We start from the raw sequence: 17,615 nt of genomic DNA, 5'->3' as shown, positions 1-17,615 counted from the left end.
TGTCCAGTGACTCCTGAATTTATTTTCACTTTTCACAGTCACTTATGATGTGATACCAGAGGTAATGTGAGCATTTACACAACTTACAGCAACTTGTTTCCTCTAGTTGGAAGTGGAATTATTGTAGGCTAAAATGTGAACATTTCTCCTGACACAAATGACAGCGCATGATATAATTGCTATTTTTATTAGTTTGTAAGGTAAACTTTGAAGAGTTGTGCTGTCTCGTCCGACGTTATGTCACTTTTTGCAGTGTGTAGTTCGAGTGCGGTCATGTTTGATTGATTTGATTGGCGGAAAGGAGTCAAACATAGGGCTGGCTGAAAACTGTATCACTATTTGTGTTTTTTATCAGTCAATATCAATAACTATTGACATTTTTAATAACCTATGGAAAATTAGTACAAGGAGAAAAATATATTAAATGTTCCATCCATCCATTTTCTACCATTTGTCCCTTTCGGGTCGCTGGGGGTGCTTGAGCCTATCTCAGCTGCATTCGGGCGGAAGGCGGGGTACATCCTGGACAAGTCGCCACCTCATCGCAGGGCCAACACAGATACACAACATTCATACACTAGGACTAATTTAGTGTTGCCAATCAACCTATCCCCAGGTGCATGTTTTTGGAGGTGGGAGGAAGCCGGAGTACCCATAGGGAACCCACACAGTCACGGGGAAAACATGCAAACTCCACACAGAAAAATCTCGAACCCGGCATTGAACTCAGGACCTTGGTTTTGTGAGGCACACGTACTAACCCCTGTGCCAACGAACATTTGTATTTAAACTTCTTCTGATTAGAATCCCCTCAGCTACCAAGGTGGAAAGGAAATGTCAACACAACCATGGAAAACGCTCTTAACAATATAAACAAATTCTAAAATCACATTGATCACTTAAGAATAACCTCTTAAAATGATGGTGAGAAAATGAAAAATGTTTAATAAAGTGTAACAAAACAGTGAAAATGTAAACATTGAGACACCTGAGAACTATTTCTGCAGGTTTAGTGCCAGCTGTGCTCAATGGTGAACGGGGTTAAGGTGGTGTGGTATTATTGAATACAAACTTCTTGGTCCTCATTTAACAAAATCCAAAAAGCTATCATACTGTCAAGGTGACTTTCCCAGTTTAATCCACAATTTATTTGCTGTCTGCAAGAGTCATTTTTAGTTTCCCTTCTCACTCCATGCAGAGAATCAACCGCAAGACAACAAGATGGGGCAACAAATCAAGACAGTTGATACTGATACCTAATTGGCTGTTAGTGTGTCCCTCACACTTCCTGCTTATTCGGTTCGCCAGTGCCTTTATTCTTGCAACCAACCTTGCTTTGCCATTTCCAGTTTCTTCTGTCAAAGAAAAAAAATAGTTTATAGAACATTTTATTGAACGCATTTTTTTACTGATATCGATTACGTGTCTATTGCAATATGTATCTATATCGTTTTATCGCCCAGCCTTAGTCAAACGTTACTCGTGCTTATATTGGATTGTGACAGCGCCTGCTGGAAGAATTGTCTCTAACACGACCAATGAATAGGTCTTTGCATGAAGTCATCAATAGATTGTACGTTTGTAATACATATAATGATGATATAAATAAATGTAGTGATTGGATTCAAACTAGAGATGTCCGATGATATCGAACTGCCGATATTATCGTCTGATAAATGCTTTAAAATGTAATATCGGAAATTATTGGTGTCGGTTTCAAAAAGTAAAATTTATGACTTTTTAAAAACTCCGCTGTCCGTAGTGGTACACAGACGTAGGGAGAAATACAGAGCGCCAATAAACCTTAAAGGAACTGCCTTTGCGTGCCGACCCAATCACATAATAACTACGGCTTTTCACACACACAAGTGAATGCATACTTGGTCAATTGCCATACAGGTCACACTGAGGGTGGCCGTATAAACAACATTAACACTGTTACAAATATGCGCCACACTGTGAACCCACACCAAACAAGAATGACAAACACATTGCGGGAGAACATCCGCACCGTAACACAACATAAACACAACAGAACAAGTACCCAGAACCCCTTGCAGCACTAACTCAACTCTATGACGCTACAATATACACCCCCCTGCTATCCCCTCCCCCCACACCTCAACACCTCCCCCCCCCAACCCCGCCCACCTCAACCTCCTCATGCTCTCTCACGGAGAGCATGTCCCAAATTCCAAGCTGCTGTTTTGAGGCATGTTAAAAAAAATAATGCACTTTGTGACATCAGTAATAAATATGGCACTACTATGTTGGCATTTTTTTCCATAACTTGAGTTGATTTATTTTGGAAAACCTTGTTACATTGTTTAATGCATCCAGCGGGGCATCACAACAAAATTAGGCATAATAATGTGTTAATTCGGTTGATATCGGAATCGGTAATTAAGAGTTGGACAATATCGGATATCGGCAAAAAAGCCATTATCGTACATCTCTAATTCAAACTCAAAGTAACAGTGTAAAAGTAGCGTTTCTTCTTCACAAAAATACCTAAGTAAAAGTAGAGAGTATGTTGCATTAAAACTACCCTTACAAGTACAATTTTTCCAAAAAGTTACTGAAGTAAATGTAACGTAGTAAATGTAGCGCGTTACTACCCGCCTCTGGTGCTTGGTGGAGCCCTGGTTTGTTTTGGTTCTGCCTTGTTTGCTTTGCCATAGCCCTTTTTTTGTCATAGAAAAATAGGCACTGACTTGAAGCATGGATTTTGCAGACTTTATGGAGAGCGCTAGAGTGGAGAACAGGGAGCAAGACCAAGATGCAGGGCTGCAAAAGGAGACGCGGCTCCTGGCTGCACGCAGTTAACACTAGCTTTAAGCTTCATAAAGTTTAATTGCGTATGCCATGGCAGGTTTTATTTACCTGAATTCCTTCCTTAATTTCTCAGTGAATAATGCATGAATCTCAATAGCAACACTGACAGTCAAAAAATTTGCATGAAAAAACTGTCCACACTTTTGACTATGTGTAACAAGTTACATAACAGAAAGTAAGATAATTAAGTCATAATAGAAAGCAGTACAAGTTTGTTGTTTAAAGAGAAGCAACATCATCTGTGGTGTTTAGCCACAAAGGCTCTATTAATAAAAGCTGGAGCGGTTATTTACCTAAATCGCAATGATGACAGCCATTCATTGGAAGCAGGCAATATTTGGAGTAAAGCTACTTTTAACTCCCTTTTTTCATTGTAATAATGATTTGGAATGCATGAGATAGTGGAAAAGAAAAGTGCTGCTCTCTTTGACCACACTTCTTAACAAGTATATGGCAGCAATGTTGTATTAGTAATAGATGGCAAACAGCACTGATGAGTTAATTGTGAACAACAGTGCGGCAAGTGTAACATTTTAAAGTGCATGCAGTTACTGGATGCTGACCACTTCTGATACTTAAATGCATCTCATATCATGTGGACGTAATTTACCAATAAGATAAAAATATAGATTAAAAAAAGGTGGTTATTTTCTTCATAGACCTTGTTTAAAGCAAACTGTTCTTTCCGGACAACAGTGCTCGTCGTAAATATTTCTTAACATATATCTATCTCCTTTATTTTCTGTTGTTGCTGCTTCTTTTTGTTTGTTATAATGAAAGCACTAAAGTGGCTGCTTCTTCCTTTATGTTCAGTGGAACTTGTTTTGATATTTAAATCTTTATCAAACGATTGTGACTCCACACATTTCTAATCATCTATTCCAAAAATAATATAGTAAATTGTAACTGAAAAAAGTGTGAAAAATAGCACCTTTGAACAAACTTTTTGTTTATTTTGCCATATTGTGCTGAGCAGCCAGGACATAGGTGTGTGTACCAAACGAACCAAGCACCACAAAGCCAAATTGCATAAGCCAACTTGGGGAATCTGTTAGAAATGAGTGGGTACTTTATTATTATAATTTTTATTAATTTTCTATTGTTGACCTAACTTAGACTTAGATGAACTTTATTGATCCCCAAGGGAAATTATTTGTTCACAAAAGTTACGTTTTTTAAACGTGTTTATTCCACTAATTAACATAGAACATAATAGAACATAATAAATAAATAACAGAAGTAAAAAACAACCAAGGAGCCAAATGTGTTTGCCCTTTGTATGCACAAATAAGCGTGTGAGGAATTTAGGATTAAAATAATCACAACACAAATAAGATAAACCCAATGATATGATAAAAGAATAATTTAGAGATGACTAAATAAAGAAAAGGAACAAGAAAAACTGCCACAATTCGGTCAGTTTTGAGAAGAAACGATAAAAAGGACACTCAAAAGCACGAGAAAAGAGGAAAACATATAATAAACAATACAAAAGCAATACAATATAGTAAGAAAATATAGAATAAATATATTTAAAATTACCACATACAGTAGTTAGAAATAGGCAAAGGAGCATAATTACACATACACACTGAATGAATAAGAGTAAAAAGGAAATACAACGTAAATGACCACTATAACCATGTTACACATATAAACACAAAAACAAACACACCTTGCTTCTAACTGGCAATAGGACGAGTTATGTCAAAAATTGTACTAAGCAGCCAGGACGTATGTTACGTAGCTAACATAGCGGTAAGTATGCAAGCGTCTGTCCTGGCTGCTCAGTACAATATGGCGTAGTCAACAATGATACAACATAATGATGATGATAATAATAGTAATATTTAATTATTATTAATACAATAACCATTTGTCTTTGTCTGAACAACGTTAAGGCAACTCGGCTGCTTTGTGTAACTTTGTGTCCTGGCTGCTCAGTACAAGATGGTTCAGTCAACAATAAGAAGTGACGACAATCAAAAAGAACAACGATAGCCACAATTCACCACTCGTTTTTTGACTGATTCGCTTAGCTCTAAGGTTCATTTCATGGTCTATGACAGGGCTATTCAACTGGCAACAAGGGAGCCAAGTCCGGCCCGGGAATGACACCAGGTTCAGTTCAAAACTTGGGAGACAATCATTTTGGACCACTCTAAACTAGAGATGTCCGATAATGGCTTTTTTGCCGATATCCGATATTCCAACTCTTAATTACCGATTCCGATATCAACCGATACCGATATATACAGTCGTGGAATTAACACATTATTATGCCTAATTTTGTTGTGATGCCCCGCTGGATGCATTAAACAATGTAACTTTACCATGAATTGATTAACGTGGACCCCGACTTAAACAAGTTGAAAAACTTATTCGGGTGTTACCATTTTAGTGGTCAACTGTACGGAATTTGTACTGTACTGTGCAATCTACTAATACAAGTTTCAATCAATCAATCAATCAATCAATCAATCAATCAAAAACAAGGTTTTCCAAAATAAAAGAACAACTTCAACTCCAGTTATGGAAAAAAATGGCAACATGGCACTTCCATATTTATTATTTTAGTCACAAAGTGCATTATTTTTTTTAACATGCCTCAAAACAGCAGCTTGGAATTTGGGACATGCTCTCCCTGAGATAATCCTAATCCCCACTACAACTATGGGAAATACTATACTTTGACTTTCACAAAGTGCATTATTATTATTTTTTTTAAACATGCCTCAAAACAACAGCTACAAAAACAATGAAGGCACACAGCTTCATTCCAGAGTATACTAGAGCAGTGTTTTTCAACCTTTTTTGAGCCAAGGCACATTTTTTTCATAAAAAAAATACAGAGGCACACCACCAGCAGAAAAGGTTAAAAAATTAAACTCCACCAGGTTGTCGTGCCTTATTTGGAGTTGTTGTTGTTGTATTGCTTTAGTTCCTGTCTTGCGCTGTTATTATGGTGACCCTTCCTGTTTTGTTGGTGTTCTCCTGTAGCAGCTTCACGCCTTCCTTTGAGTGCTATTGCCCGCCCCTGCTTTGTTTTCGCAATCAAGACTATTTAAGTTGTGCGTACGCTATCCTTCTTTGAGGGGACATTGTTGATTGTCATGTCATGTACGGGATGTGCTTTGTGGACGCCGTCTTTGCTCCACACGCTGTAAGTTTTTGCTGTCGTCCAGCATTCTGTTTTTGTTGACTTTGTAGCCAGTTCAGTTTTACTTTTGTTTTACATAGCCATCCCAATGCTTCAGTGCCTTTTCCTAGCGGGACTTGCCTTTTGTTGATTTGTTGAAGCGTTACATACCTTTTTACCTGCACGCTGTCTCCCGCTGTGCTCTGCCTATTGGGATCAAGACAAACTATCCTCGACGCGTTCCGACTTCTACAAAGCAATGAACTACCTGCTGGTTACCCTGCCAAGCTGTACACAGCACAGGCACTAGACAACGGCACATTATGATTATTGATTTGCAAAAAATATTTTTTGGACCAATTAGGTGAAGTTGCATAATTTCCCACGGCACACCAGGCAATATATCACGGCACACTAGTGTGCCGCGGCACAGTGGTTGAAAATCACTGTACTAGAGCATACTTGCCAACCTTGAGACCTCCGTATTCAGGGTTGAGGTGGGAGGGTTGAGGTGGGCGGGGTTGAGGTGGGGGGGTTTGGTGGTAGCGGGGAGTGTATATTGTAGCGTCCCGCAACGAAGGGTTCTGGGTATTTGTTCTGTTGTGTTTATGTTGTGTTACGTTGTGTTTATGTTGTGTTACGGTGCGGATGTTCTCCCGAAATGTGTTTGTCATTCTTGTTTGGTGTGGGTTCACAGTGTGGCGCATATTTCTAACAGTGTTAAAGTTGTTTATACGGCCACCCTCAGTGTGACCTGTATGGCTGTTGACCAAGTATGGGTTGCATTCACTTGTGTGTGGGTAAAAGCCGCATATAATATGTGACTGGGCCGGCACGCTGTTTGTATGGAGGAAAAGCGGACGTGGCGACAGGTTGTAGAGGACGCTAAAGGCAGTGCCTTTAAGGCACGCCCCCAATAATGTTGTCCGGTTGAAAATCGGGAGTAATTCAGGAGAATGGTTGCCCCAGGAGATTTTAGGGAGGGGCACTGAAATTCGGGAGTCTCCCGGGAAAATTGGGAGGTTGAAACCGATACCGATAATTTCCGATATTACATTTTAAAGCATTTATCGGCCGATAATATCGGCCTGCCTGACATCTCTACTATAAACACATTGGCAGATCTTTTCATTGACTTTGACACCTTGCTAGCAACACTTTGGTTTAAACTTTTAAATTACATAACTGAGGCGTTCCTCAAGGCACTCCTTTTGGTCCTCTCCTTTTTGGCAGTTACACATTTTTTTCATAATGTGATTTATGTAACTGAGGTGTCAGTTTAGCTTGTTTACTTCTTTAGTTATGCTAGTGGTGTTCCTCAAGGCTCCATTGAAGGTCTTCCCTTACTTGTGAGAGACTCACCTTTTTGCAGAAGGGCCTTAAAAAAAACGGAGCGCTCCTGTAACTGACAAAATAAAAAAGACTAAAATCAAATGTCTACGAGAGAGGACGATGGTTCTCCAGAATACACAAACTAAGACTAATAGTGAAGGCAGAAGTTCGGCCCCCCGGTCCGTAGCTTTCAGGAAATGTGGCCCCCTTAACAATTTAGTCGAATATAAATGGATGGATGGATCCCCGTTCTTTGGTCAATGGCACACGTTTCTATGGCAACATCACAGTTTTACACACTTTGATGGCTTTTTGCACAGTACAACATGAACCATACTTTTCTCCAGCATCTTTGGATAGTTTTTCAAATATTTTCGTTACAACTTGGAGCAACTTTTTGTACTTTTTCTTTTTTTAATGGTCTATTTATGTACCCACTCTCCACCCATGCTATAGCATCTTTTTTTTTCACGAGCTTGCGGTTTCATAAGACACTTTCACCATATCCCTTTAGAAAGTGGCGCTGCCACGACTTCCTCATCGAACTTTGAGATCAGATCACTAGTTTGTTCTCTTGCCTTTTGTCAACCTGCATCTTGTGGATTGTTTAATGAGATTTTAACAGTGTGAGTTGTGTGTTTTGACATTGACCAGGCAGTACTATTGATAGAAAAACAGTCTACTTATAAGCCTAACATCAATGACCAGAATGATAAAACACATATATGAGGAACATGATTGTGTTGTTGTGCTGCTTCCACTTATTAAACATTTGTCTCAGGTGGAACGATGATGTCTGAAATTAATGTGTGAGGAAAAGCTGTAATATATTTAGCCTGCTTCTTTTTAACAATATTTTGGTAAGCTTTATTTAGTAGTAATAGTCTTGTTTGCGACCCCGAACGGGACAAGCGGTAGGAAATGGATGGATGGATTTTGATTGCAATACATCCAGCTGTCACAATCTCAAGTGTAAGCAGTTGCAAGTGAGAATAGTAGCACAAGGACTGTTAACCTCTATTACCCTCTAGTGGCCCAATGGCGTTTTGCACCTCTTATACCACAATGACTTCCACACACATTAGCGGATAATTTTGGACACTAATGCAAATTAGAGTAAATACAAATGTGAGAATGTATTTATTGTGGGTTATTGGGTGTCTCTGGCATTTAGAAGCAATTTCTTACCACATTTATTATGGAGTATTGTGCTAATATAGCGTAACCTCATCAGTGTGTGAATGTGTGTGTGAATGGGTAAATGTGGAAATACTGTCAAAGCGCTTTGAGTACCTTGAAGGTAGAAAAGCGCTATACAAGTATAACCCATTTATCATTATTATTTATAACCTCGATTAACAAGCTTAATTGGTTGTTGAACATGGCTTGCAAACTGAAAGGTTTGTATAGTGTACCAGAATGCCCCATAAGAAACAATGTAAACATGAATAATTGGTTTAAGCTTCAACAAAATTCCCTATTTTATATCTATCTATCTATCTATCTATCTATCTATCTATCTATCTATCTATCTATCTATCTATATATATATCAGTGACGTGCGGTGAGGTTCATGGCTTGTGAGGCACTGACTTCATCACAGTCAGATTTACAAACATATGAACCCTCAAGAGTATCTTATTCACCATTTGATTGGCAGCAGTTAACGGGTTATGTTTAAAAGCTCATACCAGCATTCTTCCCTGCTTGGCACTCAGCATCAAGGGTTGGAATTGGCGGTTAAATCACCAAAAATGATTCCCGGGCGCGGCGCCGCTGCTGCTCACTGCTCCCCTCACCTCCCAGGGGGTGAACAAGGGGATGGGTCAAATGCAGAGGACAAATTTCACCACACCTAGTGTGTGTGTGACAATCATTGGTACTTTAACTTAACTTTAACTTTACACATACAAACTGTAGCACACAAAAAAGCACATTTAATAAAAAAACATTATTATGGTCTTACCTTATAAATGAAGTCCATGCGCCGCTGTTGTGCTGGATTAATGAACCCCCTGACGGGAGTGTTATATCAACTAAAGCCCTCACTTCAACTTTCCACGTGCAAGATTGAATCTATTTAAAAAAGTGTAACCGAGGGTTTATAAATGTCGCCTATACTGCATGAAACTACAAAATAACAAACACCGAGGCTCCAGTTTACACGAGGACCACTTTATTTACCTTCTTTCAAAAACCTACGCTCCACTTTCGCTCTTAGCGCCTTCAAAATAAGAGCTCAAGGCATATACTGTATAACAGCGCATAACAGGAACTTAACATCACAAAGAGGAAAGCCCATAAAAATAGGTTACAAAAGTTATTTAATAAGAAGCCAAAAAGTGCAAAAACAATAATGTTTGTGTTGGAGGAGTTGTGAATTAGGTACACCTGCAGCCTGCAGGTGTACCTAATGTTGTGACCCTGCAGTCATTCACAACTCCTCCAACACGAACATTATTGTTTTTGCACTTTTTGGCTTCTTATGAAATACATTTTTTTAAATAGATTCAATCTTGCACGTGGAAAGTTTAAGTGTGGGCTTTAGTTGATATAACACTCCCGTCAGGGGGTGCAAATTCTACGGTGGGGGTGCAGGAGGCGGATTACTGCGAGCCTCACCCAGTGCGTCTTTTGCAGCCGTTTTATGATCGCTCAGCACAAGAAATACGTTACACACATACAGTTGTTGACAAAATACACTGTACATTATATACCTCAGCTAACTAAACTATGGAAATGTATAATATAATTCATATAGCAATACGGTCTCACTGCACAGCAGGCCAGCAGTTAGCCGAGTCCGCAATCCATGTTGAGGCGCTACTGAGTGACGTGCCTCAACTGGCTGCTGTTCACCGCACCGTCTCTTCTCAGTATTTGAACGGCAAATGTGAAAATTCAGCGATTTTGAATAAAAATAATCTAAAACTGGTGAAGTTAAATGGAAAATAACTTTATAGTATAATCACTGGATACATTTAACAATTTAATATATATTTTTTTATTTTTACATTTTTTTTCTTTCCATGTTGGCAGGTGAGGCGGGGCCTCACTTGCCTCTAGTGACTGCACGTCACTGATATATATATATATATATATATCCATCCATCCATCTTTTTCCGCTTATCCGAGGTCGGGTCGCGGGGGCAGCAGCCTAAGCAGGGAAGCTCAGACTTCCCTCTCCCTAGCCACTTCGTCCAGCTCTTCCCGGGGGATCCCGAGGCGTTCGCAGGCCAGCCGGGAGACATAGTCTTCCCAACGTGTCCTGGGTCTTCCCCGTGGCCTCCTACCGGTCGGACGTGCCCTAAACACCTCCCAAGGCAGGCGTTCGGGTGGCATCCTGACCACATGCCCGAACCACCTCATCTGGCTATATATATATATATATATAAAATCAATCAAAGAAAACCTAGTTATGGCTCTGTGGTCTTGAGATAGGCCTATTCCATTAACCATTGCCACTGTTTAAAAAGAAAACTACCATTTTTTTAGAATTAAAAATATATAAATATATATAGGGCTGGGCAGTATGGCTAAAAACTGTATCACGATATAAGTGTTTTATATTGGTCGATATTGATCATTTTTTATATTCTTTATGCCCGAGCAAAAATAGGCACCAAAGGAAGAATATATTAAATGTAAACATTATTTCAAATGTAACGTTTCTCTGATTATAATCCCCTCAGCTGTTAAGGCAGAAAGGAAAGGACATGTCAACACAAGCATGGAAAACAATCAATTTAAACAATATTCAAAAATTACAAACACCTTAACATTAAGGTGCGAAAATAAGGAAAATGTAAGAATTGCTGAATAAATTGTAACAAAATAATGCAAAGTATGACAATGTAAACAGAGAGAAGAACTATTTTCTGCAAGTTTACTGCCAGGAATTTACGGCTGTATATGAAGACGTTGGTGTACCTTTTTAAACACCTCCTCGCAGTTCATCTCGTGAATGTTGTCTGTCTATCTATGTTGGCCCTGCGATGAGGTGGCGACTTGTCCAGAGTGTACGCTGCCTTCTGCTCGTGTGCCGCTGACATAGGCTCCAGCACCCTCCATGACCCCGTAAGGGACACGCGGTAGAAAATGGATGGATGGATGTTGGGAGGAGCGTCACACAGTTATGATCTAAGGGAGGCAGGGAGATGGATTTATATGCATCTTTTACTGTGCCATAACAGATATCTAATGACTTGTTCTGTCTGGTTGGACAAGTTACATATTGATAAAAAACTGCCAGGGATTTCTTTAGGGACCCATGATTAAAATCACCCAGTATAAAATGAGCTGTTTCAGGAGAGAGACTGCAGTGTTTGTACTATGTCCTGTATAGTACTTGTGGCTGTGGTAGGGTTTGCTTTGGGGTGAAAGTACACAGTATAAAAAAATATATACCATAGCGATGGTAATATTGTGTCATGAACTGTGATTACCCGATATGGGCTGCAGAGGGCAGTGGCAGACATGCCTGCAGTATTAAACCTAATCTCAGTGGTAGCGAAGAAGAAGACAAGCTTTTTCAAAGACAATCTTCCTCCTCCATATCGCCACTGCCTTTACAATACACTCAATTTCAATCTGCCAAAAAAGATTTGTCGAGGTAGAAATATCCCAGAATAAAATGTTTTCGTTGTTCTGTTGGTTAGACCGGATGTGAAGCGTAGCACCATTATTGTGAAGCCGCCAACCGTACGTGTGTGATAAAAGTGACTTTAGACTTCCTCTCGTTTTTGTTTCTGCTGAGCGTATATTCCATCTTACTAAAGCAGATTGAGTAACAATCTACATGTTATGTTATTAATGCACTCAACTGTTATCCAAACACGGACGTGAAGCTCCTCCTCTCTATGAGCAGCAATGCGCACCAGCAGCGTTCGCGATTGAAGGTAAAATTGTCTTGTCTTGTCCGGACAACGACTTGCCATGGCTTTGGATCTGAGATTTCCATAAGGTCCCCCTTTCTTTGTGCATTTCTGCTCGCTATTTTCGAGCTTGTGATTCAACAGTACCCGAACGCCATTACATATTTCCCCAAGCTACAGAATGGGCCAGGGTTCAAAAACGTTAATCACGCGTTAAAAAAATGATCGCCGTTAGAGGAACTTATAGTTAACGCGGTATCGCGTGAACTTTGACAGCCCCCGTATAAAACCAACATAACAAGGGGGTAAAGGCTCAACAATCTCTTTTTTACACAAACAACTAGCCTAACTGTCAATGCGTGCACACAAACAGAAGTCCCTTTGCCTTTGGTGCTCTCCAAAACGTTAACAACCATGTTGCTACATCCATCCATCCATTTTAAGGCTTCCGCTTCATCCATTGTCCCTTTTGGAGTCGCGGGGGGTGCTGGAGCCTATCTCAGCTGCATTCGGGCGGAAGGCGGGGTACACCCTGGACAAGTTGCCACCTCATCACAGGGCCAACACAGATAGACAGACAACATTCACACTCACATTCACACACTAGGGCTAATTTAGTGTTGCCAATCAACCTATCCCCAGGTGCATGTCTTTGGAGGTGGGAGGAAGCCTGAGTACCCGGAGGGAACCCACGCAGTCACAGGGAGAACATGCAAACTCCACACAGAAAGATAATAATAATAATACCTGGGATTTATATTGCGCTTTTTTAAGTACCCAAAGTCGCTTTACATGTAGAACCCATCGTTCATTCACACCTGGTGGTTTGAGTTTGAGTTTGAGTTTATTTCGAACATGCAAGTATACAACATGATACATCACAATCTCCAGTTTCTCTTTTCAACATGTTCGAAAAGGAGTAGGAAGAAGCAGAGCTTATTTAATCCTACCCCTTTTCTTTTACATAACAGTTGCTAAAACTTTTGTTCACTTCCTGTTCTCAATTTATTCACAATATACTCCATAAGTAATCACAATAAAATAAGTAAATAAATAATAATTGGTGAAGTAAGTTACATTTCATATGTTGAAATAAGTAAGATTATTTTGTGAGTGAAAGAATGAAAGAATGGATGAGTTAAATAAATTCAGAATGTTTATCATGGTTCTTCTTCTTTGTACTTTGTAAACACTTTAAGTTTGAAGAGTTTCTTGAAGTGGATCATATTAGTACATTGTTTGATTGCTTTGCTTAATCCATTCCATAATTTAATTCCACATACTGATATACTGAAGGTCTTAAGTGTTGTACGTGCATACAAATGTTTTAAATTACATTTCTCCCTAAGATTATATTTCTCCTCTTTTTTTGAGAAGAATTGTTGTATATTCTTGGGTAGCAGGTTATAGTTTGCTTTGTGTATAATTTTAGCTGTTTGCAAATTCACTATGTCGTAGAATTTCAGAATCTTTGATTCAATAAATAAAGGATTTGTGTGTTCTCTATATCCAACATTATGTGTTATTCTAACTGATCTTTTTTGTAACACCGTTAATGAATGAAGTGTACTTTTGTAATTATTTCCCCATATTTCTGCACAATAACTCAGATATGGTAACACTAGTGAGCAGTAGAGAATATGAAGTGATTTTTTGTCTAGAACATGTTTTGCTTTATTCATTATTGACGTGTATCTTGCTACTTTATGTTGTATATTTTTTACGTGAGATTTCCAGTTCAATTTATCATCAATCATTATACCTAGAAATTTGGTTTCATTTACTCTTTCAATTTCTATTCCGTCTATTTGTATTTGTGTTTGACTTTCTCTTCTACTGTTACCAAATAGCATTATTTTAGTTTTACTGAGATTCAACGATAGTCTGTTTTTGTCAAACCATCTTTTTAATTTGTTAATTTCTTCTGTTATTATTTGTAGTATCTTCTGTGTGTTCTCTCCTGAACAAAACGCTGTTGTATCATCCGCAAATAATACTAACTTTAAATCTTTTGTAACTTTACAAATGTCATTTATATATAGATTGAATAATTTAGGTCCTAGTATTGATCCCTGAGGTACACCACAGGATATATTTAACGTTGTAGAGGTGTGTTCGCCTACCTTCACGTATTGTTTCCTGTTCATTAGATAACTTCTTATCCAGTTTAAGACTAACCCTCTGATGCCATATCGTTCTAGTTTTTTGATTAAAATATTATGATTAATTGTGTCAAATGCTTTAGTTAGATCCATAAAAACTGCTGCCGCACATTTTTTATTATCTATAGCATTGGTAATTTCTTCTGTAATTTCAATTAAAGCCATCGAAGTTGAAAGTGGTGGTAAGCTACTTTCATAGCCACAACTGCCCTGGGGTAGACTGACGGAAGCATGGCTGCAATTTGCGCCAACGGCCCCTCCGAGCACCACCTATCATTCATCATTCAATTCACCGGTGTGAGTTGCACCGGGGGCAAAGGGTGAAGTGTCCCGCCCAAGGACACAACGGCATCGATTTTTGGATGGTAAGAGGCGGGGAGCGAACTTGCAACCCTCAGGTTTCTGGCACGGTTGCTCTACCCACTACGCCATGCCGAGCCCGGGATTAAACTCAGGGCTACTCAGGTCCTTCGTATTGTGAGGCACATGCACTAACCCCTGTACCACCGTGCTGCCCCATGTTGCTAAAGTAAAAATCAAACAAAGGAAAATCCATTGTACCTTGTGTCTTTTGTGACGGTGAATATTTGTTGCATTTATTTTTGTAATAGTCTGGGAATTTTGGAGTTGTAAACGGCGATCCTTCATCAGCTTGTGTCCCGGTTGTACCTTCTCCTGTATTATATGTCCACTTAGGGATTTTTTTCTAAAAAATAAAGCCCGGTCTCCATCCATTCATCCATTTTCTACCGCTTGTCCCTTTTTGGGTCGCGGGGGGTGCTGGAGCCTATCTCAGCTGCATTCAGGTGGAAGGCGGCGTACACCCTGGACAAGTCGCCACCTCATCACAGGGCCAACACAGATAGACAGACAACATTCACACTCACATTCACACACTAGGGCCAATTTAGTGTTGCCAATCAACCTATCCCCAGGTGCATGTTTTTGGAGGTGGGTGGAAGCCGGAGTACCCGGAGGGAACCCACGCAGTCACGGGGAGAACATGCAAACTCCACACAGAAAGATCCCGAGCCCGGGATTGAACTCAGGGCTACTCAGGACCTTTTTTATTGTGAGGCACATGCACTAACCCCTTTCGCCCCGTGCTGCCCCAAGCCCGGTCTCATCACAGTTAAAAACCTTTTGCGGTAGAAGTCCCCTTCGCCGATAAAATCCTTTGCCGCAGCATTGTCTGAGCCAGCAGCCTCACCACCTGGTGAATGCCAGATCCTTTTCCTACCACACGGCTCGCCTTAAATTGTTCCTCCGTGCTGGTTTCAGCATGGTCACTTTTGGATATCTAGTCGCCATATAAATGACGAGCCTTTTCGCAAATTATATCCTCGGAAATGCTATTACCTGCTAGTGCTCCTCATTTATCCACACGAGCAACAGGCCACTCTGCAAATATGTAAACAGGATGCAATGTAGGTACCCCGCCTCTTTAAAATGGCTGTGACTGCCATTTAGGTGATGTCACCTAAATGGCAGCCCCTATAGGGTTTTCAGTGGGCACACAAAATGAATGAATGACTAAATAAATGAATGAGGCGTTCGTACGCCAAGACAGAGGCGTATTTGACTCGATCTAAAGGTTCGTAGACTGAAAAGGTCGCAAATAGAGGCGTTCATTCATCGAGGTTCGATTTTGTTAAGATTTTATGTTAAACTGTTGTAATCTTCAGCTTTACAGGTGCCACTCTTTGTTTCCCCTAGAATTCGGCACATCCCACCACGGGCATCCTCGCCATCTTCGTCGCTCTCAACTACTGCGACGTGGTCCACATAGCAGGTTTTGGCTACCCCATCTCCAAAAGCATCAATCACCCCATTCATTACTACGGCTATGACACCATGAAGTCCATGAAGGTAAGGAGAGGCAGCTCTGAAAGGGATACACGCGCCTTTTAATGGCTATTTCATCTTTTTTGTATTTGTAGCACTCTCATCATGACCTCAATAATGAAGCGGAAGCCTTAAAAAGACTGGAGGACTCTGGTGCCATCTTGTACTTGCACCGACATTCATGATCCAGGTTTTCCACACTTCAAATTGAGGTCATGTGATCTTCCGCTGCCTAATGCAGCCAGACAAAAAGAGACTTGAAAAAAAAAAAGACTTTCACAGCAATGTGCTGGACTATTTTTTTTTACACACGATTGAACATGTTTGCATCAATCCATAGACTTATTTGGTCATTCCGACAGCAATGTAGCGATGATTCCACATGATCTCCTATTCATGTTTATATTTGGACATGTATTGTCAGAATTTAATCACTTTCTAACTACTAAAATCACGCAACACAAAATACGTTTCTTGGACTGGAAATACTGACTTGTAAATTACTTTTCTAATTTTTAATTTATTGATTTTTTTGTTTCAAAAGCGATATCAGTGATACTGGTACCACTGGATGTTTGTATTGCACAGAAAGGAGTACTTCTTTTTTTTAAATAAAAAAAAAAATGCAGTTTGTACACAAAGTGAAACTGGTGGAATTTGTCAGTCATACCATGGTGGGCCGCAAGATGGCACTCGACCTAAGTGCAATTTGAAGTTGGCCAATTTATTGTAATATGAAAAACAATGTTGCACAGAATGGAGTAACTTTTAATTTAAAAAAAAAGATAAAACAGTAGTATAAAAACAACTACTAATGATGCAGTCATTCATAGCATTAACATTTAAGAATGATCTTTAATTGGCTCTGTTTTGCAGGTAAACCTAATGTAATATATGATTGTTATTAAATAATTGATAATGCATATAATATACAAAAATATATATTTTAATATTTAAATATTTTTTTAATAAAAAATTATAGTGATATTTTTATTGGATGGATGGATGGAAATTTTACGTAAAATATCTCTATTTTGAAGTTGCGTATATACAGATAAATACCAGTGGTTATTAATATTATTTCTGTTTTATTGTCTATATATAACGTAATACAGTTATTAGTGATGTTGCCATAACCAATGGGCCCTAGGATGGTGCAGTTCTCAACGTTGCCACTGGGTGTCACTATATCCCACACTCGGTGTAGAGGCGTTTGTTCTTTTAATGGACAATAAAACATGACAAAATACTAATATAAAGACATTCACACAAGTTCATATAAAATATTGAGTTTAATAATAATTACCCAAACTGCAAATATGTTTGTGAGCATATTTACCATTTGCTATCCTAATTAAAATTCTAAAACTTAGACTGCTGGTTGACAAATAGTTAATTACAAAACCCCGTTTCCATATGAGTTGGGAA

General features: G+C 39.3%; 1 protein-coding gene across 1 annotated transcript in view; it reads left to right on the top strand.

Annotated features, from left to right (window-relative positions):
* The window catches only part of st3gal4 (ST3 beta-galactoside alpha-2,3-sialyltransferase 4), a 67,508-nt gene extending 50,674 nt beyond the window's left edge, over positions 1-16,834 (top strand). The window contains exons 10-11 of the mRNA XM_061972717.2: positions 16,059-16,211; positions 16,283-16,834. Of these exons, the coding sequence (XP_061828701.1) occupies positions 16,059-16,211; positions 16,283-16,372 (243 nt within the window). The 3' untranslated portion in view covers positions 16,373-16,834. The remainder of the gene's footprint in view (positions 1-16,058; positions 16,212-16,282) is intronic.
* Positions 16,835-17,615: the final 781 nt, after the last annotated feature.

Source organism: Nerophis lumbriciformis, linkage group LG17 (assembly GCF_033978685.3).
Source record: "Nerophis lumbriciformis linkage group LG17, RoL_Nlum_v2.1, whole genome shotgun sequence".
In the NCBI taxonomy this organism is placed as follows: domain Eukaryota; kingdom Metazoa; phylum Chordata; class Actinopteri; order Syngnathiformes; family Syngnathidae; genus Nerophis; species Nerophis lumbriciformis.
Note: the sequence above shows the minus strand (reverse complement) of the source record. Positions and strands in the feature narration are given on the sequence as shown.